The sequence below is a fragment of the Felis catus genome, chromosome A1 (genome assembly GCF_018350175.1).
Source record: "Felis catus isolate Fca126 chromosome A1, F.catus_Fca126_mat1.0, whole genome shotgun sequence".
Taxonomy (NCBI): Eukaryota; Metazoa; Chordata; class Mammalia; order Carnivora; family Felidae; genus Felis; species Felis catus.
In genome coordinates, this window is record NC_058368.1 from 12901640 (window position 1) to 12929162 (window position 27523).

The 27523-nt window shown below is 37.3% G+C and overlaps 1 protein-coding gene across 3 annotated transcripts in view; it reads left to right on the forward strand.

The window, feature by feature from the left end:
• The first annotated feature begins 2118 nt into the window (after positions 1-2118).
• Positions 2119-27523, forward strand: part of RFC3 (replication factor C subunit 3) — a 32359-nt gene continuing 6954 nt past the window's right edge. Inside the window, exons 1-10 of one of the 3 annotated variants that reach the window (XM_023250701.2) lie at positions 2119-2316; positions 5130-5267; positions 8403-8470; positions 10727-10824; positions 14061-14242; positions 15261-15397; positions 15483-15581; positions 25510-25579; positions 25669-25684; positions 27111-27281. In XM_023250701.2, the coding sequence (XP_023106469.1) occupies positions 2230-2316; positions 5130-5267; positions 8403-8470; positions 10727-10824; positions 14061-14242; positions 15261-15397; positions 15483-15581; positions 25510-25579; positions 25669-25684; positions 27111-27136 (921 nt within the window). In that variant the 5' untranslated portion in view covers positions 2119-2229 and the 3' untranslated portion in view covers positions 27137-27281. Of the gene's footprint in view, positions 2317-5129; positions 5268-8402; positions 8471-10726; positions 10825-14060; positions 14243-15260; positions 15398-15482; positions 15582-25509; positions 25580-25668; positions 25685-27110; positions 27413-27523 lie in introns of those variants that run through there. The other 2 variants (XM_023250694.2, XR_006593899.1) reach the window with 2 other exon arrangements.

Sequence of the window (27523 nt, forward strand, 5' to 3'; positions counted from 1 at the left end):
ACCATGTAAATAAAGCAGGTTTCATCAACCCTATTTTAGGGCTGAGGAAGCTGAGTCATTGAGCTGTTGAAGCTATTGTTTGCCGGCCACTGATTAATATGTATAACCTCTTCTCTGAACATATTTTTCATTTTCTGGCTCTCCCCTGAGGATCCTATTTCCTCCCAGCCCTCCCTCATTTCCCATATATTCAAGAGTCTAGGATTGCCAGATAAAATACAGGACACACAATTAGATTGTAATTTCAGATAAACAATAAATATTTTTTGTATACGTATGCTTATTAAATATTTATGTAATATTTAGTAGTACTAAATATTATTTGTAGTGATATTTAGTGACAATTATCTGAAATTCAAATTTAACTGGGCTTTGTTTATTTTTAAGTTATGAAATCTGACAATCCTAAGTGAGCTAAGTGTCTTTCTTATGTATTGTTCTCTTTACACCATTTCTCCTTATAACCTCTGGCAACTTTGAAACATGTGTCTACATGTCTTCAAATTCCACTCTCTATTACCCTTCCTTGTATTTGAAGTTGTCTGTCATGCTCAGGGTCATTCTTATCAGTTTACTGATCATTTCAGCACCTGGTTCACCTTCTTCCTCTGAGTAATTATTTCCATTATTATTTTTTGAGGATTATATTACCCACATAGATGACAATTCAATATCTTTGCTTCCGAGTTCTTTTACCTTCTAATTTCAAACATTTTTCCCCCTCCATTCTGATTCAACATAGTAACATAGGGAATATGGAAAGTTTCATAGTATTAAATAGAATGGCCAAGGAGGCCTCACTGAAGAGATGACTTTGAGCAAATACCCTGAGAGAGGTGAGAGACCCATCTCTGTTGAGACTTAGACAAAAGTGGTCCACGAAGAGGAAATAGTAAGTTCAAAGGCCCTGAGGTAGAAGCCCCCTGGAGCTTGTTTCAGAAAGTTTCTTTAGAATAGGGACTATATCTTATAGTTGGTTGTACTGTTGATTGTGCCCAATAATGTCTTGCCCATAGAAATAACTCAGTAAATATGACGACTCATAGACCACAATAAATTCTTGTTTAATAAGTGAATGAGGGGGGTACTTTGATAGGTTATAAGACATATTTGGAAATCAATACCTGTCTTGTAAGAACTTGCAACCGAATGACAGCAAATATTTATAACAATATATAAAATAAAAGCATAAATTAAACAACGAATTTTATGTACAACTAGAAGGGTGCATTTGAGAGTGCAGTTTGAGAGGCACAATGAAAGTTTTACATAGGCTTGCTCTGCAGAATATTTTCCCAAGGGTTTCACGTTATTCTCATTAAAAAAATTTTTTTTTAAATGTTTGTTTTTAAGAGAGAGAGAGAAAGAGAGAGAGAGAGAGAGTGCAAGCAGGGGAAGGGCAGAGAGAGAGGGAGACACAGAATCAGAAGCAGGCTTCAGGCTCTGGAGCCATCAGCACAGAGTCCCACGTGGGGCTGGAACCCACAGACTGCAAGATCATGACCAGATGGGGAGTCCACTGGCTTAACCTACTGAACCACCTGGGCACCCGTTATTCTCATTTTAATCAGAAGGTTCTACAAACATTCTGGACTTAAAATAACATACTAATGTCATGTTGTCTCTTCTACAGGCCACACTTCTGTAGTTTTTTGTGACCTTTTGATTCTCTTGCTTTCAACCCAGTAAGACTCTTGAGGAATCGAAGTAAGGAAAGGTAGTGAAGATTAGATTTTAATTCAGCAATTTGTCTTAAACAGCTTTATTGAGAGCCTACCCAGTGAGAACTGACCAAGGTCTTATATATTCTAGTACCGGGAACAGGGCCCAACGCAGTATTTATTCTTCAGGTTTCTGTAAAACGAATGAGTGGACGAACGAACGAAATTGATCAGGGAACATGGCTCCTCTGGGTATCTGTATTTGAAGCCCGGAGCCGAATTTCCAATTTTGTTTAGTAATTTTTGGACTATCATAGAGGGTAAGAACAACACAAAAAAATGATTAATAAGACAATGAACATCATTGACCAGACGGCACCAACACTGCGGCTAGTACTGTCCCGACCCAGCTTCCGTAGTCTTTAGTTCTTTGGTCGCGTAAGCGGCCAGGGCCGGAAGTGACGTCGCGAGATTTGGAGTTCGCGGGAGAACTTCTCTCTGCGGGCGGACCGAGAGAGCGCCCGCGCGCGGGATTTTCAAGCGGCCGACCCCGGGAATTGGAGCTGGCATGAGCCTCTGGGTGGACAAGTACCGTCCCTGCTCTTTGGGACGGCTGGACTATCACAAGGAGCAGGCCGCCCAGCTGCGCAACCTGGTGAGTCCGCGTAACGGGGCAGGGAGAGCGGGGAGAGGGTAGGCCCCCATCTCGGGAGTTTCAAGCCCCTAAGGAGTGTGGTAGGCCCTGAAGTGAGAAAGCATTGAAATAGAGGAAAATGAGGGAAGAGTGCACTTTCAACAGCAAATGCAAATTCCTTGAGGCAGGAGTGTGTCCGGCCTATTCTAGGAACCTCAAGAAGGCCAGTGTAGCTGGATAATAGTGGGCAGAGGGAGGGGCGGGGGGAGGTGCAGATCCAGTAAAATCTTGTAGGGTGAGATTGGAAGCCATGGAAGGTTTAGGGCAGAGAAGTGACATCATGTGACTTTACTTTTTAACAGGGTAACTTAAAATTTCTTGGTGTCATTTCCCGTATTTATAAAAAGGAGGGTGTTTTATTTATTAACTTCAGAGGTCATTTCTAATTTTAAAAGGTTGTATTAGATCGTCCTTGAGTGTAATTCCTAATAGAAGATTTTTTTTTTCTTTTCTCCATCCTGACGTGTATTTTCGTGTTGTAGTTGGTATAAGTGTCTAATGGCAATGTTTTCTGAGAAGCAAACTGAATATTTTAGGAAATGGAGAGGGGAGAAGGGTCTTGAGAAAAATCTAGTGTCTGTGTAAGCTATTTATTCACTCCTTTCTAGAACCGAGTAGTACCATATGCTAATAAAAGTGTTTTGCTCAGCTCTCAGGTTCTTCAGCACCCACCTTTTTTCTGTTACAGGTACTATTTGGCAAGTACTTAAAAAAATGAGAAATAATGAAAAAAAAAAAGAACTCTATCCTTATTCAGAGTCATTGGAAAAGTTGATAGTGTTGTGAGATTGAAGGTTTTTTTTTCCTTTTTTTAATTATTGGTATTCCATCTATGGTAGTTTAAGCTCTATTACAGCTGTATACAGCTCTATACTTCCATTTCTAGACAAATTGCGTTTTCTCGCCATAGCTTTCACTTTGATTTTCTTAGGCAAACGACACCTTTTATTTTCTATGGCTGTCTTTTTGTTATACAGAATTTGGAGTAAATATTTTGGACAAAAATTTAATATACTGCTCTCGGATGTTTATAGATTTGCTTTTAAAAACTGTTCAACTGTTTTACTGTTGAATCTACAATTTAGTAAAACTGGAACATTTAAAGCATACCCTTAATTTTTGGCTAGATGGAGTTTAAAAAGCAAAGGCAACAGGTACTTGTGAAGCACCTGCTATTTTCCAGGCACTGTTTCAGGTGAATAGTTCCTTTCCTTGATACTTTTTTTTTTCAGTACCAGACATAGATGAGTTTCCAAAGTATTAAAATTCACCCCAATAAGCTTTTCTGTTAAGATACTTATTTCATTTTTTTCTATAATGCTTACTTAGAAACTTCTGTCACAAGTGGGGCGCCTGGGTGGCGCAGTCGGTTGAGCGTCCGACTTCAGCCAGGTCACGATCTCCCATTCCGGGAGTTCGAGCCCCGCGTCAGGCTCGGGGCTAATGGCTCAGAACCTGGAGCCTGTTTCCAATTCTGTGTCTCCCTCTCTCTCTGCCCCTCCCCCGTTCATGCTCTGTCTCTCTCTGTCCGAAAAATAAATAAAAACGTTGAAAAAAAAAAATTAAAAAAAAAAAAAGAAACTTCTGTCACAAGATTTTATGCCCCTGAGGTTAAGACCTGTGTTCTCAGTGTTGTGTTTTTTTTTTTTTTTTTTAAGCCTTCATAGCACTGACTCCCAAACGTGACTGATCACCAGGGTCACCTGGGAAGTTTTTTAAAAGCACAGTCTTGTACTCTGTTGCAGCACTGTCAGTGCCCTACTCCATCCCATTGCTCTTGACTTATAAATGCACACAGATTGACTTCCAGCTTCCAGGATCTGTGCTTCTTGAAGGCTTTCTTTTGCTGACACTCCTAAGCAGACTTGAAATGCCTGGTAATTGATGCTCTTCCTTAATCTGAACCACTTTCCCAAGCAAGTTGCATCAAAGGATTGATGAGAGAGAGCGTATTGTACTCCAGCTTCCCCACCTCTTGGGTGGGTTAACGTTGTGGTGTGTTATTTCTTTAAAAAAATTTTTTTTTCAATGTTTGTTTATTTTTGAGAGAAAGAGAGCGAGGGAGGGGCTGAGAGAGAGGGAGACACAGAATCCTAAGCAGGCTCCAGGCTCTGAGCTGTTAGCATAGAGCCTCATGTGGGCTCAAACCCACGAGCGGTGACATCATGACCTGAGTCAGACGCTTAACTGACTGAGCCACCCAGGCGCCCCTATTGTGGTGTTTTTTTTTACACTGGCTTCAAGAGTATCCCCAGCTGGATTAAACTGCAGATGCCTAGAGTGGTTAAGCAGATAATGCATTCCTTGGCTGCCTTCCTTTCCTTGCTTTGCTTTCTTATTCCCCTACAAAGTTTTCCTTTATTTTTCAAATAAACCACATACATTCAATTCTTAAAAAAAGAGACTATAGCCCAAAGTAAGTCAGGCATCATTTCTTAGTTACTGAATCTTAATCTCATGGATGGGGTCCAGTAAAAGTTTTTTTATTTTAAAAAGTTTTCTAGGAGTTTTTGAAAGCCTGGAGCCTGCTTCAGATTCTGTGTCTCCCTCTCTCTCTGACCCTCCCCCACTTGTGCTCTGTCTCTCTCTCTCAGAAAAAAAGAAATAAATAAAAATAAATAAATATAAAAGTCTCTATATAGGCTCATACATACATATTTTTGAAGTTTCATAAGTGGAGACACAAAATATTTGATACCTAAAAAAGTAGTTTAATTCTCTCTAGAGCAGTTGTTTGACTAGGGAAAATGCCTCTTTTTTTTCCCTCCCTCCAGGTGCAATGTGGTGATTTTCCTCATCTCTTAGTGTATGGACCATCAGGTGCTGGAAAAAAGACAAGGATTATGTGTATTCTACGTGAACTTTATGGTGTTGGAGTGGAAAAATTGAGAATTGAACATCAGACCATCACAGTAAGCATTTTGCTTTGAGGCCTCCAAATATTTATAGGAGGGATTTCCAGTCCTATCATATATATTCCCATGGCCCTGTCCATTGCTGCCCAATGTGTGATTTAAGTAAGAATTTCACAGATAACCCAGATGCACAGGATTGAGAGCTACTGATTTATAGACCTAACTGTTAAAACCAGAACAAAGTCAGTTATGTTCGAGAGGAAATATGAGCAACCAGAGATTTGGGGTAAAATGTAGGCAGTGGAATTTATTTTAGATTATCTAGCAAATCAGTACCTCAGCTGAAACTGGAACTCAAGTCTCTACAGTTCATTATTCTGAGAGCAATAATGGATTTGGAAAAACAATGATTTTGAGAAAAATTGTAAATGTGGAATCAGGCAACTTAATAAAGATTAGACAGCTGACTGATTAGACAAGGAAGCATGAAGCTCTGGGATGTTCAGAGAATTCCTATGATTTATCTTGGCTGAGCTTTCCAGCCTGTACCATGCAGTGCATTTTCATACTCTTCTTATAGACAGTGGTTGAGATTCAGTTGAAATTACCTTCTCTTGGTGTGCCCCTCTCCAACCCCATTAGAATTAGTTTTTCCTTTTTGTTGTTGTTGTTTAAGTTTTTTTTTTTTTTAAGCTTATTTATTTTTTTTGAGAGAGAAAGAAAGCGCGATCAGGGGAGTGGCAGAGAGAGAGAATTCCAAGCAGGCTCCGCACTGTCAGCGCAGAACCCAGTACGGGGCTTGAAGCCATGAATCATGAGATCATGACCTGAGCCGAAATCAAGAGTCTGATGCTTAACTGACTGAGCCACCCACGCACCCCTAGTTTTTCCTTTTTTAACCTATAGCTTATACTTTTTAGTACTTACTTTGTTTTGCTTTCATTATAGTTTATCATACATTTTTTTTTTTTTTGAGAAGATTGTATTTGTTTTGAAGTTATGCAGGGAACATGTCCTACTCATTTTTATATCCTTCATAGCCCGTGGTGTAGCATCTTGTACATATTAGGCACTGAAAAAATGAATGCTGAGTGACTGGATGGTAAGTAGTGCTATTAATAGAATCTTTAGGAAGATAAATCGATTTTGAGCTAATATTGATGAGCTTGTGTTAGACACATTGAGTTTAAGGTGGCTTGTGGTACATCCTGGTGGGAACTCTTATAAAATATTCAGGGACAAATTTAACAAGAAAGGTGTGTGATCTGTAGGAAGAAAACTGTAATACCTTATAAAAGGGAAAAAAAAGCTGATCAAATGGAAAGATCCAGCAAGTTCTCAGGTAGGAGGCTTAATATTTTAAAATATCTGTTTTCCCCAAGTTACAGTATAAATTTCAGTGAAATTAGAATTAAAATCCAACTTGTTTTTTTAATTTCATGAAATGATCTGAAAGTACATATAAAAGAATACCTTTCTGAGACCATACAAAAAAGATTTGTGAAGTGGGACTTGTGTTAATGAGATATTAAATCATATTGTAAGGCTGTTTTAACCAAAACAGTATATTGGCATGGGAATAGAGAATTTGATCAGTGGAACTTATTAGAGAGCCCAAAATTACGATGGAAAATCTATTTCAAATCAGTATTAAAAACCTGAGTTAGCAAGATGTGCTAGCATAACTAGTTATCTACTCTGAAGAAAATAAAGTTGAATCCCTATGATTCATAATTTACAGAGATGAGTTCCAGATGAATTAAAAACTTAAATGTTAAAATGAAGCACTAAATTTCTTAGACTATATGAGCAGCCTGTAGGTCGAGAATACCTTTTAATAGAAAACATGGAAGGGGCAGGGGCACCTGGATGGCTCAGTTGGTTAAGTGACTTTGGTTTCGGTGATGATCCTACGGTTTGTGAGTTCGAGCCGTAACGGGCTCCATGCTGACAGCTCGGAACCTGGAACCTGCTTCGGATTCTGTGTCTCCTTCTCTGTCTGACCCTCCCCTGCTTGCACTCTGTCTCTTTCTCTCAAAAATAGACGTTAAAAAAAGTTTTTAAATAAGGAAGTGATAGAAAAAAAGAAATATATACTTGGATGTATATAAATTTATGTTCCTATTATAGAATATAATGTACATAGAATCAGTAGAAAAACAAATGATTGTCAAAAAATAGTTGAAAGGAATGTGTTAGATAAAAGATTTTACAAATTGACAATGAAAGACAACTTGGTAAGAAACTGAATAAAAGAGTCATAAGAGAGAAATGTAAATGACCAATAAATGTGTGTAAAGATGTTTGTCATTTTTGATAGTTAAAGAGAAGCAGTGAGTCTGTTATCAAATTGGCAGAACTTAAAGGCATGATATATCCAGAATGGAATGTTGGGCAAGAGTATTTGTTGCTAGTGGAAAACTGAATTGTTAGATTTTTTGGGGGGAGATAGGCTGATTATACATATATACATACATACATACACACACATAAAAATTTAGAAAATGTGTCCCCTTCAATCCAGCAAATCCTTTATTGGGAATCTATTGCATAGAAATGAAGTCAGTACATGATAGATGTATGGAGAAGGATGATAATTGTGGGATAGTTTGGGATGTCAAAAAGCAAGAAGCAAAATGCCCATCAGTATGATTGGCTTTGGGACATCCATGTTATAGGTCATATGCAACTAACCTACACCAGTATCTGAGGGGAATTGTGTAGATGCATTGTTAACTAGGAAAAGTAAAACACAGAGAAATGGGTATGATTGACTCTTTTTTTTATAACTTTTTTACAAGAAACACACTCTATAGAAATATATTAAATATATCTATATAAATAGATACATATCTATGTGTTTATTTTTGTGTGTTATGGAAAAGTCTATGCAAGGACATATGCAGACTGTTTACAGGGGTGATCACTCATAATGAGATGGTTTGTAGATTTCTGGAGATAGAGGGAAAAGTAGAAACCAGGGTGTGTGATATGACCCAATTTATATAGAAATACGTTCATCTGCACATAGAGAAAAAAATGGGGTTAATGAAGTTAAAATATTCTTGGTGGTTATCTGAAGTTTTTTTTTTATTAAGAATAAATTGTTTTGAAAACAAACAGTGAAACAGAGAAAAGAGGAGAAATAGCCAGTAATTACACATTCAGAACATTTATTTTCTTTGTCCACAGACTCCATCTAAAAAGAAAATTGAAATTAGCACTATTGCGAGCAATTATCACCTTGAAGTTAATCCCAGGTAGGTTTCTACTATATAGAAACAAGTCTTTTCTTCTTCTTTTTTTTTTTTTTTTTTTTTTAAGAATTAAACCCATTCTTGAAATAGAATCGTGTGGAAACACCATATGTACAATAGGTAAAAGTAAAGATGCCCATTGTGAAATAGGGAGACTAGAACCTTCCCATTTCCCCTTTTCTCTGACTTCTGAGTCAAATAAGTTTAATAATTAAGTTTTCTTGCTCTATAGAACTCAGTGTTTTATACAAAGTACATTTCATAGTCATTAAATTTTTGTTCTGTTGGCTCAAGCAGAACTGATAGTAAAATAAAGTATGGCTAAAAAGTTTGTAATGTCTGGAGTGAATATTTCAGGATATATTTTGGATTACCAAATCTTTTTTTTTTTTGCCTCTCCTTTGTTTCAGTTTCTTGATTAAAGTGTGTTATAATAGTCCACCAACCAATGTCTATATTACTTATCATGACTTAATCAAAGATTAGGCTCCTGTTGGGAGACACATTGAAAACTCATGCCATGGCAGTGTAGTACTGCTTAATAGTGTAGAAGTGATTGTCTTGGGAGCAAAGTTGAGTAAAGCTTCAGTTTTGTCTGGGGCCTGGTATGTTCTTGAAGGAGAAGAAAATCAAGGACGTCTTCAGGCAAAGGCAACCTTTTTGGGCAGTGGCAGAGAGATGAGGATGAACATCTATATCAAGATTGAATGGAGCAGGAGGAATATAGTTATAAGCTAATATGTATTCAGTAACAGGCACTGTTACTCTACATGGATAATTATATGTAGTTTTCAAAACAGCTTAGGCATTATTACTTTCCTTATATGTGTCCAAGAAAATTAAGAGAAATATGACTAGTGAGAAAGGGTCTGATTAGAAAAGTAGGGAAAAATGGTAATTTCATAGACAGAGGGAACTGTTTTTGATTCTTGACTAGGAAATGATCATAAGAGACACTTGAGGCATATTGATACAATATTAGTGAATTAAGAAGGATTTGATGGCTGTTTGGGAAAATAAACTGAAGCTGATTTTTTTGCCCTGTTTCTCATCTCGAGTTCTTCTGTGGCAAGAGTAGTCCATTAGAGATTGAGCTGATTGTTTTTCACGTGTTTGAAATTGACAGCCTAAATTAACTAGGTGACTTTATGTTGGTTTGTGAGGTGCAGGACTTAGGTGCTAAAGCAATAATGTAGGTGTAAATGACAGATAATGCTTATCATAAGTCAGTAGTTTACAGAGTTCTGACTATCTTAAATTCCATTTGCTTGTCTCATCATCTTGCCAAGACCCTGAATCAGCTCCATGCTAGTGCTGGGAGCAGACTTGTCTAAGCTTGTTCTCTCTCAGACCTTTACTATTTGGGTGGAGGAGAGGCATGGAGGTTAAATTTTTGTTTCAGGGGCGCCTGGGTGGCTCAGTCGGTTAGGCGGCCGACTTCGGCTCAGGTCATGATCTTGCGGTCCGTGAGTTCTAGCCCCGCGTCAGGCTCTGTGCTCACAGCTCAGAGCCTGGAGTCTGCTTCATATTCTGTGTCTCCCTCTCTCTGACCCTCCCCTGTTCATGCTCTGTCTCTCCCTGTCTCAAAAATAAATAAACGTTTAAAAAAATTAAAAAAAAAATTTTTTTTTGTTTCAGAGTTATTTTTACATTTTGAGTGACTACAGATGATTGAGAAATTAGCTGTAACTAGATACTAACTATAGTCGGTACAGAAATATTAAAGTATTTGATAAACTTAGGTATTAGTTATTGCTTTTTGTTTTTTAATGTTTATTTTTGAGAGGGAGACAGAACACGAGTGGCGGAGGGGGAGAGAGAGAGAGAGAGAGAGAGAGAGAGAGAGAGAGAAAGAGACAATCTGCAGCAGGCTCTAGGTTCTGAGCTGTCTGCACGGGGCTTGAACTTGTGAACCGTGAGATCATGACCTGAGCTGAAGTTGGACACACAACCCACTGAGCCACCTAGGTGCCCCAGTTGTTGCTCTTTTTTTTAAGTAACAATAAACTTAATATAAGAACATGTTTACCGCTTTCAGTGTTATCTATCATATTGTAATTGAATATTGGAATATTGTTATTTTAATGACCCTGAACTATTTCACTTTGAAAGTTTTGTGAATGTAATTAGGTGTGAATAATTTTGATTAATATTTTAACCACTTAAAATCTTCAATGTTTTTCTTATAATAACAGATTAAAGGGATAATACTTTCTAAATACCTAAGTCTATATTTACCATTATTTTTGTATTATATAGTGATGCTGGAAATAGTGACCGGGTAGTAATTCAAGAGATGTTGAAAACAGTGGCACAATCACAGCAACTTGAAACAAACTCTCAAAGAGATTTTAAAGGTATGTGATAAACATATTTCTTTTAAGGTGAACACTGACCTGGTACATAGTGAGTATAAGGGAAAATGTAGTGGGGAAACATAAATTCCATCTATGTAGCGAATATTTATTAACTTGTTGTATACTGAGCATTAATGCTCTCTTAGTTTTGGGCATAAAAGTGAGTAAGACAGGCATGATCTCTCTGCTCGTGGGAGGTTGTAGCCTAATAGAATTGAATTTTGGTGGAAAGAGGACAATTTATGCCACTCATTTGTTATTTTAGAACTAGATGAGTAATGAAAACACTTTATTTAAAATAAGAAATAACATGATTGAAGCAGAACTATTCTGGGGCACCTGGGTGGCTCAATTGGTTAAGCATCTGACTTCGGCTCAGGTCATGATCTCGCGGTTCATGAGTTTGAGCCCCGCGTCGGGCTCTGTGCTGACAGTTCAGAGCCTGGAGCCTGCTTCAGATTCTGTGTCTCCTTCTCTCTTTGCCCCTCCCCTGCTCACACTCTGTCTTTCTCTTTCTCAAAAATAAACATTTAAAAAAAAGGCATAACTGTTCCTTGGACCAAAATTACATGTTTATTATCATATATTAAACAAAATCAGGTATAATTTTGCCATCCAGAGACAATTACTGTTAACATTTTTGTCATTACCTTCCGGTATTACCTGTATGCACATGTATGTGTACATTCTCATAGAAGATTTTGTGGTAATAAATATGCCAGAATTTAATGCCTTTGATACAATTTTGCTAAATTCTTCATTCAAAAGGTCGATTTATACTACCATCTGAAGTGTTTGGGAGTGCCATTATTCCTTGACATTTATCACCATTGTGGTCAATTATTTTTAATCTTTATCAGTTTGAATGGAGAAAATAAATTGTGTTTGTTTTTTCTTTAAGTTAGTATGATAATTTTTTTCTTTTGTTTGTTGCTCATTTTACTGTTTTGTGAATTGCCTATGCATATTTCAGCTGGTTTTTATCTTCCTTAGTTCACTGTATTTCAGAATAAATTTACATTTATCTATTTTTTGCTACTGTAAATGGAGTCTTACGTTTCTAACTTTTGTTATATGTGATAGCTATGATGTTTATATCTTAATTTTATGTTTAACTATATTCATTGTTGTATTGTTTGTAATAGCCTTTCCATGGTTTCTTTTGAGTTTTCAGATACATACTTATATCATCTCTGAATAGAGACAATTTTTTCCCTTTCCAATTTGTATGGCTTTCAACATTCTTTCTTATCTAATTATGTTTACCAGTACCTCCAGTACAGTGTTTAATAGTACTAAAGATGGTGGACATCCTTGTCATGACTGGAAGGAGAGCCCTAGGGTTTCCCCATTTAGTTGCTGGATTTTGGCCTGAGGTGTATCTATTTTTTTTTTAAGCTTATTTATTTATTTTTGAGAGGGAGAGAAAGGGAGAGAGCACACTCATGCATGTGCACACGTATACTCGAGTGGACGAGGGGCAGAGAGAGAAGAGGAAGGATCCCAAGCCGGCTCCGCACTGTAAGCACAGAGCCCAACGTAGGGCTCTAACTCACGAACCATGAGATCATGACTTGAGCCGAAATCAAGAATTGGACACTTACCCGGACTGAGCCACTCAGGCGTCCCTGTATCTATTTGATCATAGTAAGAAATAAGAAAGTAAGCATCAGTTTGTATTTTATTGAGTGTTCCTAATGTGAATGTGTATTAAATTTTTTCAAATGCTGTTTCTGCATCCGTGAATGTGGTATTAAGATTTTTCTTTTTAGCTCTGTTGGTCAAGTAGATTATATTATTGGCTCTTCTAGTGAAATTGCTCTCTATTTCTAGAGTAAACCTCACTTGGTCATGATGTGTTAATTTTTAAAATATGCTGCTGTTTTCTGCCTACCAAGGACTTATTTTTGTATCATTTGGTCTGTAGTACTTTATGTTAGGTGCTATTTGTTAGATTTTGGGATCAGTCTCCTTGTTTCTATTTTTCCTGTCCTATTCCATTTGGATTCTATCTCTAGAATTTCTCCTCACTGTGAAGGATTGTCTTGGAAGGGAGCTTCATTTTGTTTTCAGTGTTCTGTTCTTGTCAAACCTTGTTGCATCCAGGTTCCTTTGCTTTAACCCATAAATTGAACCCTGTGGGTGCTGTTCTCAAATTGTCCCATTATACTTCACAGTGTGTTCTTATAGGTACCTGGATTTGGGTTCTGGACCAAAGGCTGTCAGAAACATGGTACATTCTTGCCACCCTCCGACACATAGTTGCTTGTTCTCATTTGCTCATATTGGGGAGTTCTTAGGTAAAACCTATCACTTTGTTTTGGTATAAATGTTGTCCATGAGTCTTTGGTCTTGGAATCTTTCTACTTTTGTGAGAGGGATTCAAATCTACACTGCTACCACTGCCATCTTCTAGAAATAACTTAATATGATGAAAAATACAATAAATAGTTGCATTCAGGTCTAGCTGCATAGTATTCCTGAAACACTTTAAAGTCAATCCTTTATTATGGCTCGGTGGAATCTCACAGTACATGTGACCAGCTGTCTTTATTCTTTTTGGCTCTGTTTCTTGCATCAGTATTTTCCAAAGTATATTCTTAGGCATGATAAGATTTAAAGTGTTCCCCAGAAATGTGCTTCTGAGATAAAATATTTTGGGGAAGTACAGCCTAGTACCTCTCTGTCTTGGTGAGCTTTGGTTCATATAAATATAATAAAGACTGCGGTGAATTCTACAAAAAAGTAACATCTTTAACTTCATTTTAGCCTAGTGTTTCTTAAGTGTGATTGGAATTTTCTTTTAACATCTTTTCTTTAAATGTTTATTTTTTTATTTTGGGAGAGAGTGAACACAAGCAAGGGAGGAGCAGAGGGAGAGGGAGAGAGGATTCCAAGTAGATTCCATGCTGTTAGCGCCTGATTCTTGATTTCAGCTCAGGTCATGATCTCACAGTTTGTGGGATTGAGCCCTGCATCAGTGCAGAGCCTTCTTGGGAGTCTTTCCCTCTCTCTATGCCCTTCTTCTGCGTTTATGAAGTCTGCCTCTCTCTCAAAATAAACTTAAAAATAAATAAAATAAATTATTCTCACCATACCTGAGACTTTTATATGTCCTTGCCAAAGGGAAGAGTAGTATATCAGACTTCTTATTTAGAATTTCACTCCAAATAATGAGAAGGAAGAGAAGGAGATAGATTCTCAAGTTAAAATTTGTTTTCTTTTTCCTTGACTAGTGGTATTACTGACAGAGGTTGACAAACTCACCAAAGACGCTCAACATGCTTTGCGTAGAACCATGGAAAAGTATATGTCCACTTGCAGATTGATCTTGTGTTGCAATTCTACATCTAAAGTGATACCACCTATTCGTAGTAGGTGCCTGGCAGTTCGTGTGCCTGCTCCCAGCATTGAAGATGTAAGTCAAGTGAAACTTTTCAGAAGTCATTCATTTCAGATTCTCTGAGTACTGTGTGTATATCTTTGTCATGTTTGTTTTGTAAAAACATAGTGAAATGTATTAGTGATTCAGGAACAGCTATGGCCTGGATATTAACCTGTAGTAGATATATAAATGAATATGTATGGTATTAAATACCAGATATCACCAATACATAGAAAATATGATTATAAACTCTTATTAAGGATAATATTGCATATATGCCACCAATATTTAAGAAGTTCTTCCTTTTAAGTCATTTTTTACCTTAAGTAGGTATGAATTTCACTAAACTAGTTAAGGGCTAGTTATTTAGTTATTCTAGTTATTTAGTTATTCTACCTCAAGCTGATTTAATTGGCTTTGGAGGAGACTTGAGATAGATTTCTTTTCTTAACACTTATAAAGTAAAAATGCAAATTTCTCACAATAAGCAGCTTTCCTGCTATTAATAGATTTGGGGTGATTTTATGCAAAGTAGGGATAATATGTCACCTTGTGTTAGTTGCAAAGTGGTGAAGTAACTTTATTAGAAGTTTCACTTACAAAAATTTTGAGAGTAATATAGTTAAAAGGGACCACCAGGTTACACCACTCCTGTGGGCACTATTCGCTTCTTAGGGCATGCAAGTAATACCCCCCGAGTCATGCAGAATTCAGCCTATGAGACTCTACTTGGCAGCCCTCTGATCGGTGTCCTTGTCAAAGACCTGAGGCCTTGTGTGTTTTTTCACAGCACCCCCCCCCCACACACACCCAGCCCCCCAAGATGGCTGGCAGGACTTGGAGCTCAAACCAGCTCTTTCTGTAGTTGGCAGGACCAGTTGCTGCCTCTTCCTGACAACTTGACTGACCCCTGGCTTTCTGCTAAAGGAGCCTGTGGGTTAGGGTTGGGAGTGACAAAAATAAATAACAAGGGTCTATAAAGGTGTTATCAACAGAAATTGCTTCAGTGTGCTGATAGATTGCCCGTTTTTGTTAATTGTCTTTTTTGTAGATTTGTCACGTTTTATCTACTGTGTGTAAGAAGGAAGGTCTGAATCTTCCTTCACAACTGGCTCATAGACTTGCAGAGAAGTCCTGCAGGAATCTTCGAAAAGCCCTACTTATGTGTGAAGCCTGCAGAGTGCAACAGTGAGTGAAAGGGGCAGTTACCACAGGAAACATTTTGGGGCACAAGCTTCCATATAATTTATTGTGTTCTCTTTTTATCATGTAGATATCCTTTTACTGCAGATCAAGAAATCCCTGAAACAGATTGGGAGGTGTATCTGAGGGAGACTGCTAATGCTATTGTCAGTCAGCAGACTCCACAAAGGTAAGTAGTCTCAAAAATGACCATAAAAGTTTGATCATAGAAATAGAACAGATAGTCTGAGTTTTGGATTAGCTATTTCTTTTTTTTTTTTAATTTTTTTTTTCAACGTTTATTTATTTTTTGGGACAGAGAGAGACCGAGCATGAACGGGGGAGGGGCAGAGAGAGAGGGAGACACAGAATCGGAAACAGGCTCCAGGCTCTGAGCCATCAGCCCAGAGCCTGACGCGGGGCTCGAACTCACGGACCGCGAGATCATGACCTGGCTGAAGTCGGACGCTTAACCGACTGAGCCACCCAGGCGCCCCATGGATTAGCTATTTCATACTACCACCAGTGCCATTTAGAATTATAGTTAAATCTTGAATATGAATACTAAACTTTCAAAGAAAAGATAGGATTTTAATTTTAGAAGTTTACTGGTTCAGAATAGGTGGTATGTAGTAACGTGGCTTTTATTAAGCTATTGACATTTGCATATGGAACTTACATATAAATTAAAACAAATCTTGGAAGTTTTAGTTTTCTTTTCAGAATCTCAGATGACTTAATTTATAACTCAATGTGCTTAATTTTCTAATATTGAAAAGAATAATATTATAATTGTAATTGATGCATCATATCTTGGAAAGATACCAGGCTATGAATCATACCTCTACTGATTTTTATGCCCTTGAGCAGGTAACTTCATTTTAACAAGTTTTAACTTTTTCATTTATATAATGAAGATACTGTTGTTATTACTCTGCCGGGAATACTTGTGCCTTTGCTATGAAGAGCAAAAAAGATTGTGTGATAATGGTTTGAAAACATACATGAACTCTGTGCTCAAGTATGATGATAAGCTCTGTTAACAAAATTGTGTATATGCCACCAGTGTTTAGGAAGTGTTTTATAACCTATTTGTTGAACAGTTGTTTTCGTTTACTTCTGTGGGTCTATTATTCAGTAGTGGCTTATACTGAAAATATGTCAGCCATTAATTGTTTGATTTATGACAACTTTGAGAAGGGCCATCTACTTTTCTCCAAATCAGGAGTGGCAGTTTTAAGGCCCAGAGGTTTTTAAGGCTCTTTGATATGTAGTCTCCTATTCTTAATGCCTGTCAGACCTGAGAAACCATCTCTGGACTTAAGAGAGGGTAGTTGATTGCTTTAAGAAACACACTGGACTGTGTTCATCTGCTAAAGTTTAAGCTTCGTTGGTTCATGTGAAAATAATCGTGAGAAAGATATACCTTGTTTCTCCTCTTGGGTCTTATATCTGATGAATTCTAATTTTTGTAAAGATTCTTCAAAAGGATTATAACATGTACTCTTTGGCCACCATGTAGATTCGTGGATAGTCATACATAATGGGTTCTTAGTATTTCATCAGGGTTTGCTTTGAATTCCTATAATTCATTTATTTTAATGGAAGAATTTAATAGTTTTTAAGAAGTGCCAAACATTGTAAGTAGTCTCTTCAGAAAAGAAAACTTTACTTTAGGAAAAAGTGTGCATTCCATTTTGTAAAATGTTGCTAAGCAGTGAAGTAATCTCAGCCTTAAAAGAGATAAAATTCAAAACATGTTTTAGGAGACTTTTACTTTTGTAAAATATTTCTGCATTGAAGATGACTTTCTTGTTTTCTGATTTTAAAGACGAAAACTTGGTAGTAGCAGTTGTAGAACTTTCCTAATTTTAGGAGAGCTAGGTACAGATGTTGTAGTATTTGATAATTACTAGTTTGTTCTTAAGACTAGTTGATCATTGCTTTGCTTAATTCTTCTAGCAGCTGCTATCTCTTTCAATTTTCCAAACAAGTTTGGGCAGCTCACAAATACACTTTTTAAAAAAGAGGTGTTGTTATTTCCTGATTAGACTAACAGTTGTAGGAATTGATTTCGTCGTGCTACAAAAAAGAAATTTGAATTTCAAAGCTTTCAGGTTGACCAGAAATACTAGGAGGGCTGGTATCATTCTGATTATTGGCCCACACAGTACCAAATAATTGTTTCTCATTTTTGACCCATTAGACTTGCTGTGGTATTTACAGTCTTGATTCTTATTTGATTTTAGAAGAGTCATAGTTTTCTAATTTGATAGCTAATTTTAGTGAGCAATTATTAATGTTCTTACACTGTGACATCTCATTTAATTCATAGAGCAGTCCTACGTGGAAAATTATTAATATTATCTTTATTTTCTAGGTAAGAAAACTGTTTTGGGAGATTATTGCTTACTTGAAGACATTCAGTTAAGAATCAGAGACAGTTCAATAATACCATGTTTCTCTGACAGAAGAATTTGTACTCTTTATCACTTGCAATCCCCAAGAAATAATGACACAAAAAAATTGTAGAATATATTCATTTTTAAGAAACTAAGTTATATTAGAAATGAACTTAGACTAAGACAAGATGCATGTAACATGCACACAATGCACACAGCATAGAACAGTTGTAGAGGAAAACATCCTGAATTAACTTTTTAGAAATAAATGATATGCATAATTATTAGAATAATTTTGGGGTGCCTGGCTGACTCTGTTGATAGAGCATGCAACTGTTGATGTCAGTTTGGGTATATAGATTCCCTAAAATGGTTTAATACCATCTGTCATTTGTATCTGTTTCTTAACTCTTTAATAATCAGGGTTACTTTTTTTTTTTTTTCATGTTTACTTATTTATTTTTGAGAGAGAGAGAAGGCAGAGAGAGAGAGAATCCCAAGCAGGCTCCACACTGTCAGTGCAGAGCCTGATGTGGGGCTTGAACCCATGAACCGTGAGATCATGACCTGAACCTAAACTAGAAACCAAGAAGTTGGATGCTTAACCGACTGAGCCACCCAGGCACCCCTGCTTTTTTTTTTTTTTTTTTTTTAAAGATAATACTATCATGTCCAAGAAGGATCAAGGCCTTTGGAATCAGACTTGAATTAAGATTCTGCCTCAGTGACATGAGTTTAAATGAAAGCCTAACCTCTCTTTTCAGTAAAAGAATGGTGTTGTGAGCTATAAATAGCATACTGTAGTCAGTCTCATACAGAGGAAAGACTTAAATACTTTGGCAAACATTGGAAGGGTATGGATTTGAGAGTAAGGCAGATCTGTTCTTAATTCATGGTTCTTCTGTAGTCAACTTTGTGAGCTTACTTAAACTATCAGCCTTTTTTTTTTTTTTTCTCATCTAAAAAAAGGGAGATAATGCCCCCACTCAGAGCTAGTGTGAGGACTTAAGTAAAATAATTTGTTATAGTGTCTTGCACATAGCAGATGTTCAAAAGATGCTGGGTTTTTTTCCCACTTTATTTTATTGTGATACAACTTCATACTCTTGGGCTCTCTGGAGAAGAGTCTGAACTTCTACTTTTAAGAAATCTTTGATGAGGGGATGAGGCAAGATGGCAAAGCACCATGGAAGTTCTGTTTGTCTTATCTCTGAAATGCAGCTGTATCAGCACCAAACTATTTTGCATACCTAGGAAATTGATCTGAGGATTAACACAACAATATGCATAACTTGAGTCACAGAACTCGGCAGGTACACTGTGTGGAGAAGTGAACTGGGGGAGAGAATAGCCACAGAGGATAGGGAGCTGTTTTTGTGGAGAGAGGAAAGAGGGGTGGAGAGTGCAGGAAAAGCACTCTCCTGAAAGTAGCTGGAGAGAGAGAAAGAGTGAAAACACTAACAAGTGACTGAATAAGAAATCTGGTCCCTAAAACCAGTGACAGAAAGGAAGGAGAGGGTCTCAATACCATTAGGATTCTATAAATCCTCTGTGCTCTGTGCTCTGGAGAGGTAAAAGGGCAAATCTGCAGGAGCAGGCAGCGGGGTCTGACGGGTCCATGTGCCACACAGGGAGAAGCGGTTCCCCTTCTTGGAAAACATTTGGTAGAGGCCATATGGCCTCTCCACAGGCAGTGGTCCCAGCAGACCCCTGAGAGCAGCCACATTTGCTGCTATTGAGACAAAGACACCTGAGCGTGTTGAAACCAGGCACTGGCTCTGTGTTGGGATTTGCCATAATCTCTGAACTTCTACCACTGTGCGATTGCACAAACATTTTCTGGGGGTAATTCACCACCCAGCCATTGCTCAGCGAGCACCTCCCCCAGAGAGACAGCAGGGATCTAAGCTGCAGGGGTCTGTGAAGTGTGGGGTTTTGAAACACAACCCCATCTGAGATAAAACTCTGGAGTGAGATGCTGCCTGGTAGGCTGATGGGTTGGACATGGACAAGGTGGAGGTGGGGAGTGCATGGAAGCCCAAGACAAAGGAGAGGTGCTTGATTGTGGGTTGGTGAGAGCACAAAGTTCCTTTGTCAGACTAGAAAGCTGGGTGAAGCCATTTCCACCTCTCCCGCATACATGCATAACGGTGCGTGCAGATCACACTGATCCAGCTCAGTAAGCTAAGCAGCACCACCTAGTGGAGAACAGAGCCTTTTCACCAAGCCCTGCCCAGCTGTGCCCTCCAGGCACATCCCCTAAAAGTCCAACACAGGTCTGTCTACCTGCTTAGTGTATGGACTATAGAGTGCTTCATAGTTTCAGTTCTACAGGAAATAATGTAAGACTTGGAGAACTCAGTGACTTATTAAAAAAGAGATAATGTCCAAATCTTAGTAGTCCTAGATGATGAAGAGAGAGAAAAAGGGGCAGAAGTTTAATGTGAGCAAATTATAGTAGAAAACTTTCCTAATCTGGGGAAAGACACATCCAAATCTAAGAAGCACAGAGAACTCCTATTAGATTGAACAAAAACCGACCATCACCAAGGCATTTCATAGTCAAATTCACAAAATACGCAGACAAGGAAAGAATTATGAAAGCAGCAAGGGAAAAAAGAGTCCTTAACCTATAAAGGAAGACAGATCGGGTTCACAGCAGATTTATCCACAGTAACTTGGCGGGCCAGAAAGGAGTGGCAGGATATATTCAGTGTGCTGAACTGGAAAAATATGCAGCCAAGAATTCTTTAACCAGCAAGGCTGTCATTCAAATTAAAAGGAGAGACAGTGAGTTTCCCAGACAAACAGAAACCAAAGGAGTTCGTGGCCACTAAACCAGCCTTGCAAGAAATTTTAAGGAGGGACTCTGAGTGGAGAAAAGATGAAACAAGACAAAAAAGACCAAAAGCAACAAAGACTAGAAAGGACCAGAGAACATCACTAGAAACACCCAACTCTACAGGCAATACAACAGCGCTAAATTAATATCTTTCAGTACTCACTCTAAATGTCAGTGGACTAAATGCTCCAATGAGAAGACGTAGGGTATCAGAATGGATAAGAAAACAAGACTCATCTATATGTTGCTTATAAGAGACCCATTTTAGACCTAAGACATCTACAGATTGAAAGTAAGGGGTTGGAGAACCGTCTATCATGCTATTTGTGGCTAAAAGAAGGCTGATGTAGCCATAGTTATATCAAGTAAACTAGGTTTTAAAATAAAGACAGTAACAAGAGGGCATTATTATTCAGAAGGGCATTATATCATAATTAAGGGGTCTGTCCACCAAAGAGATCTAACAATTATAGATATTTATGCCCCCAACGTGGAAGCACCCAAATATATAAATCAATTAATCAAAACATAAACTCATTGATGATAATAACCATTATAATAGGGGACTTCCATACCCTTCTTACAGCGATGGACATTTCATCTAAGCAGAAAATCAAAGAAACAATGGCTTTGAATGAAACACTGGACTGGATGGACTTCACAGGTGTATTCGGATCATTTCATCCTAAAATAGCAGCATACACATTTTCTCTAGTGCCCATGGAACATTCTCAGAATAGATCACATACTGGGTCACAAATCATCCCTCAACAAATACAAAAAGATCACGAGTATACCTTGCATAGTTTCAGACCACAATGCTATGAAACTTGAAATCAACCACAAGAAAAAATTTGGAAAGATCATGAATACTTAGAGATGAAAGAACACCCTATTAATGACTAAATGGGTTAACCAAGAAATTAAAGAGGAAATTAAAAAATACACGGACGCCAGTGAAAATGAAAACATGACAGCCTAAAACCTCTGGGATGCAGCCAAGGCAGTCATAAGGGGGAAGTATATAGCAATTCAGGTCTTCCTAAAGAAGGAAGAAAGGTCTCAAGTACACAACCTAACCTTACACCTAAAACAGCTGGAAAAAGAACAGCAAATAAGTCCCAAACCAGCAGAAGACAGGAAATAATCATTAGAGCTGAAGTCAGTGCTGTTGAAATAAAAAAAGCAGAACAGATCAATGAAAGCAGGAGCTGGTTCTTTGAAATAATTAGGAAAATTGATAAATCCCTAGCTAGTTTGACCAAAAAGAAAAAGGAAAGGACCCAAATAAAAATCACGAATGAAAGAGGAAAAATCACAGCCCACATTGCAGAAATACAAATAATAATTAGAGAATATTATGAGTAATTATATGCCAATAGGGCAATCTGGAAGAAATGGACAAATCTGGAAGAAATTGAATCAGTAATCAAAAAATCTCCCAACAAACAAAAGTCCAGGGCTGGATGGCTTTCCAGGGTAATTCTACCAAACGTTTAAAGAAGTGTTAACACCTGCTCTTTTGAAGCTGTTCCAAAAAATAGAAATGGAAGGATAACTTACAAACTCATTCTATGAGGCCAGCATTACTTTGATTCCAAAACCAGACAAAGACCCCACTAAAAAGAACTATAGACCAATTTCCCTGATGAACATGGGTACAAAAATTCTCAACAAGATACTAGCAAACTGGATCCACTAATACATTAAAAGAATTCTTCATGATCAAGTGGAATTTCTTTCAGGGATACAGGGCTGGTTCAATATCTGCAAATCAATGTGATACATCACATTAATAAAAGGATAAGAACCACATGATCCTCTCAAAGGCAGAGAAAGCATTTGACAAAATACAGCTTCCTTCCTTAATAAAAAGCCTCAAGAAAGTAGGGATAGAAGGATCATATGTCAAGATTCTAAAAGCCATGTACAAAAAGACCCACTGCTAATATTCTCTATGGGGAAAAACTGAGAGTGTACCCTCTAAGGTCAGGAATGTGACAAGGATGTCCACTGTCACCACTCTTATTCAGAGTAGTGTTGGAAGTCCTAGCCTCAGCAATTAGACAATACAAAGAAATAAAAGGCACCCAAAATGGCAAGGAGGAAGTCAGACTTGTCACTTTTCACAGATGACATGATAATCTATTTGGAAAACCCAAAAGACTCCACCAAAAAGCTGCTAGAACTGAAACATGAATTCAGCAAAGTCTCAGGATATAAAGTCAACGTACAGGAATCAGTTTCATTTCTATACACCAGTAATGAAGCTGCAGAAAGAGAAATTAAGGAAGCGATCCCATTTACAATTGCACCAAAAACCCTAAAATATTCAAGAATAAACCTAACCAAAGAGGTGAAAAACCTATACACTGAAAACTATAGAAAGCTTATGAAAGAAATTGAAGAAGACACAAAAAAATGGAAAAACATTCCACGCTCATGGATCAGAAGAGCAAATATTGTTAAAATGTTGACACTACCCAAAGCAGTCTACATATTCAATGCATCCCTATCAGAATAACACCAGCATTCTTCACGGAGCTAGAACAGTCGTAAAATTTGTATGGATCCGGAAAAGACCCCAAATAGTGAAAGCAATTCTGAAAAAGAAAGCCAAAGCTGGAGGCATCACAATTCTGGACTTTAAGCTGTATTACAGAGCTGTAATCATCAAGACAGTATGTACTGGCACAAAACAGACACATAAATCAATGGAACAGAATAGAGAACCCAGAAATGGACACACAAATGTATGGCCAACTGGTCTTTTTGACAAAGCAGGAAAGAACATCCAGTGGAAAAAAAACCATCTCTTCAGCAAATGGTGTTGGGAAAACTGGACAGCAACATGCAGAAGAATGAACCTGGACCTCTTTCTTACACCATACGCAAAAATAAACTCAAAATGGATTAAATACCTAAACATAAGACAGGAAGCCCTCAAAATCCTAGGGGAAAAAGCTGGCAACAACCTCTTTGACCTCGGCTGCAGCAACTTCTTACTTGACATGTCTCTGGAGGCAAGGGAAGCAAAAGCAAAAATGAACTATTGAACTTTATCTCATTAAGATAAAAAGCTTCTGCACAGTGAAGGAAACAATTAGCAAAACTAAAAGACAACTGACGGAATGGGAGAAGATATTTCAAATGATATATCAGATAAAGGGTTAGTATCCAAAATCTGTAAAGAACTTCTCAAAATCAACACCCACCAAATAATCCAGTGAAGAAATGAGCAAAAGACATGAATAGACACTTTTTCACAGAAGACATCCAGATGGCTAACAGACCCATAACATGAAAAAATGCACAACCTCACTCATCATCAGGGAAATACAAATCAAAACCACATAATGAGATACCACCTCATACCTGTCAGAATGTCTAAAATTAACAACTCAGGCAACAACAGAAGTTGTCAAAGATGCGGAGAAAGAGGAATCCTTTTGCTCTGCTGGTGGGAATGCAAACTGGTGCAGTTACTCTGAAGGAACAGTATGGAGGTTCCTCAAAAAATTAAAAATAGAACTACCCTATGACCCAGCAATTGTACTACTAGGTCTTTCTCCAAAGGACATAGGACCGCTGTCTCGAAGGATACAGGGGTGCTGTGCTGGTGGTAAGTTTATAGCAGTGCTGGTGGTAATAGCCAAAGTATGGAAAAAGCCCATATGTCTATTGACTGATGAATGGATAAAGAAGTGTGGTATATATCTATAATGTAATATTACTTGGGATCAAAAAGAATGACATCTTGCCATTTGCAACAATGTGGATGGAACTAGAGTGTATTATGCTAAGCTTAATATATGACTTCACTCATATGTGGACGATACAAAACAGGTAAACATAACAGAAAGGAAGCAAAAATAACAAAAAGAGCAAGGGAGACAAACCAGAGACTCATATACAGAGAACAGAGTTGTTGGGGTATTGGGTGGGGGGGATGGGCTAAATGGGCAAGAGGCATTAAGGAAGACACTTGCTTTGAATGGAAGTGTTCTAGTATTGCAAAAGAAAATCTTTGATGAGTCACTTCTCTGATCTAAATATGGAACATCTGTGATATTTACTAATATCTTCCTAAATCTTACTAATATTTTACTAAAAGCTTTAAAATATGTTTTCCCTTTAGGGTACTAAGTATATATATGGAGAAAGGTAGTTGTTTTGTGTGTACTTACAATTTTACTTGTCATTTTCTTCTTGCCATTTTAAAATGCCATATGTATTCTTTCTTTCCTGGAACTATTATGAGAAGGGCCGAAAATTAAGAGCTCAGAGGTTGGAGTATTCATATTCACTTGGACAATCTGAATTTGTGCTTGCCTATGACCTATTGTACTGCCTTTCTGTGACAGGACCGCTTTGTTTCCTTGCCATACTGTTTTTTTACTTTGCAGTTGAGGTAGTATGTAATGATATATAGAATCATGCTTGTATGCTCTTTTCTTGTATAATTAACTAGTGATTGTCTTACCTTTTCATGACCATTTTCTAGATGTCCAAGGTATCTATCTGGAGGAAAAATAAACATATTCACATGATATGTCATGAAAGTAGGTTGAAATGCAGTGTGAATAATGTCAACCCTCACTCTTCCTGAAGTCTTAATTTTTATCTGGCACTTTCATGGTATTTTGATGTAATTAATAACTGAATATAAATGTCTGACTTTAAATGAGTTCTGAACATTTTCTTTTAGAAACATGAACTGAAATTAGGAAAAGCTTAAATGTGTATCTTAAGTATGATAAGCCATTTAACAAAATGTATGGGAATTAATTCATAAACTAAAACAGCACAGTATGTTCTTGAAAAAATTGTGTCTTATTTTCATTACAAAGTATTAATTATCTTGTTTTATATAGGCTCCTTGAAGTCCGTGGAAGACTTTATGAGCTTCTAACTCATTGTATTCCTCCTGAAATTATAATGAAGGTAATCCGATTTCAGTTCCTGAACCATTTATAACCATGAAATTTGGACTTTTGCAGTACTGAGACACATTGTCATTTCTTTCTCTCCAGCTCATTAATTCAACAGGTATTTATTGAACCTTTCCTGTGTGTGCCAGATACCATTAGGGGAGTGTTGAGGAAGACCTGGGAGGCCCTGCCTTCAGAAAATATACATTTTAGTGGGGTGAAATGGGAAACAAGAAGCAAAAGGATTTCAGAATGTTATAAGTGCTACAAAGGAAGTAAGAAGGTGAAATGGTAATAATGGAAGGTGGGCTGTGGCTTCTGTGAGGAAGGCATGTTTAAACTGAAACTTGGAAGATTAAAAGAGAGGCAGCGTGTAAATAGTTGGGGAACAAGTACTGTTAACCTTTGAACCTTGAAGCTTTGAACGATGTGGTAGTTAAGACCCTGACCTCCTGCATAGTTGAAAATCTGTGTATTACTTTTAACTATCCCAAAAGTTGACTCCTAATAGTCTACTGCTGTCCAGAGGCCTTACTGATAACACACTGGATTAACACATTATGTAGATGTGTTATATACTGTATTTTTGCAATAAACTAAGCTAGAGAAAAAACATTAAAATCATAAGGAAAATACATTTATGCTACTGGACTTACTGAAAAAAATGTGCTTACAAGTGGACCCTCACAGTTCAAACCCACGTTGTTTAAGGGTCAGCTGTATTTCAGACAGTGAGGTTTAGTGCACATAGGGAATGACATTAAAGAAGTAGGCGGAATCTAGACTTTGTAAGATTTTGTAAGGCACAGCTTTAGGTTTGGTCTGGTAGGTCTAAGCCATGTGTGTTGACTGATTTTAGATGTTAGGGAATGCAGGGGGTTCTGTTTGTATTTATTAAAGTTATATGGCAACACTCACAAGAAAAAATTCTAATTATGCCAAATATAAAAGAGAGTGAGTTCTACCCATCCATTTCTACAAGGGTGAGCACTTCCAACAGACCTGTATTCTAGTCATGTAGAAATATGCCCATATGTATGGCTGTGTGTATATAGTTTCACAAAGCTTCACAATGTTCTGCATTGTGGTTTGTTTTTTTTTAAATAATGTAGCATGGATGATATTTCATGACAGTATGGATTTCTTTTATCCTTTCTAGTGATGAATGGAATTTCATTATGGGACTATATCATAGTTTTTTGAATATGGTGCTGTTGGTGGAACTTTAGGTTGGCTACACGTTGTTATTGTAACTAATAACATTGCAGTGAGCATCTTTTTACTTCTCTCTTTGCACCCTCATACATTAAGTATTTGGCATTTGGAATATGATTGATAGCTACCACATTTTACATTATGGAAAAGGTATGCAATTTTTTTGTTTTTGGATGAAAACTACCATATAAAAGAACATACAAAAGAGATTTCACAAGTAAAAAGAACATATGAGGTTTTGCTTCTTTTTTGAATGAGAAATAAAACTTGTTTCAGCTTATTATTTTTTTAATGATTACTTTTTAAATTACTGGTTATCTTTTTTTCAGGGCCTTCTCTCAGAACTTTTACATAATTGTGATGGACAGCTGAAAGGGGAAGTGGCCCAGATGGCAGCTTACTATGAACATCGTCTACAGCTGGGTAGCAAAGCCATTTATCACTTGGAAGCATTTGTAGCCAAATTTATGGCACTTTATAAGAAGTTCATGGAGGATGGATTGGAAGGCATGATGTTTTGACATCTTGACAGCTATCCTTAATTCTTCCTAATATATCTCAGTATCATCATTTACATCCATTTTATATTGGAAGAGCTGCAGGTAAAATAAACTAACTTCACTTAACCATGCCTTATTTGTGGTGTTTTGTGTTTTTTTTTTTTGGTAGCAATTTTTCTGTGAACTATTGATTATTATACTTAAATAATTGCTCTTTTATACTGTTGAAGTTACTGAAAGGA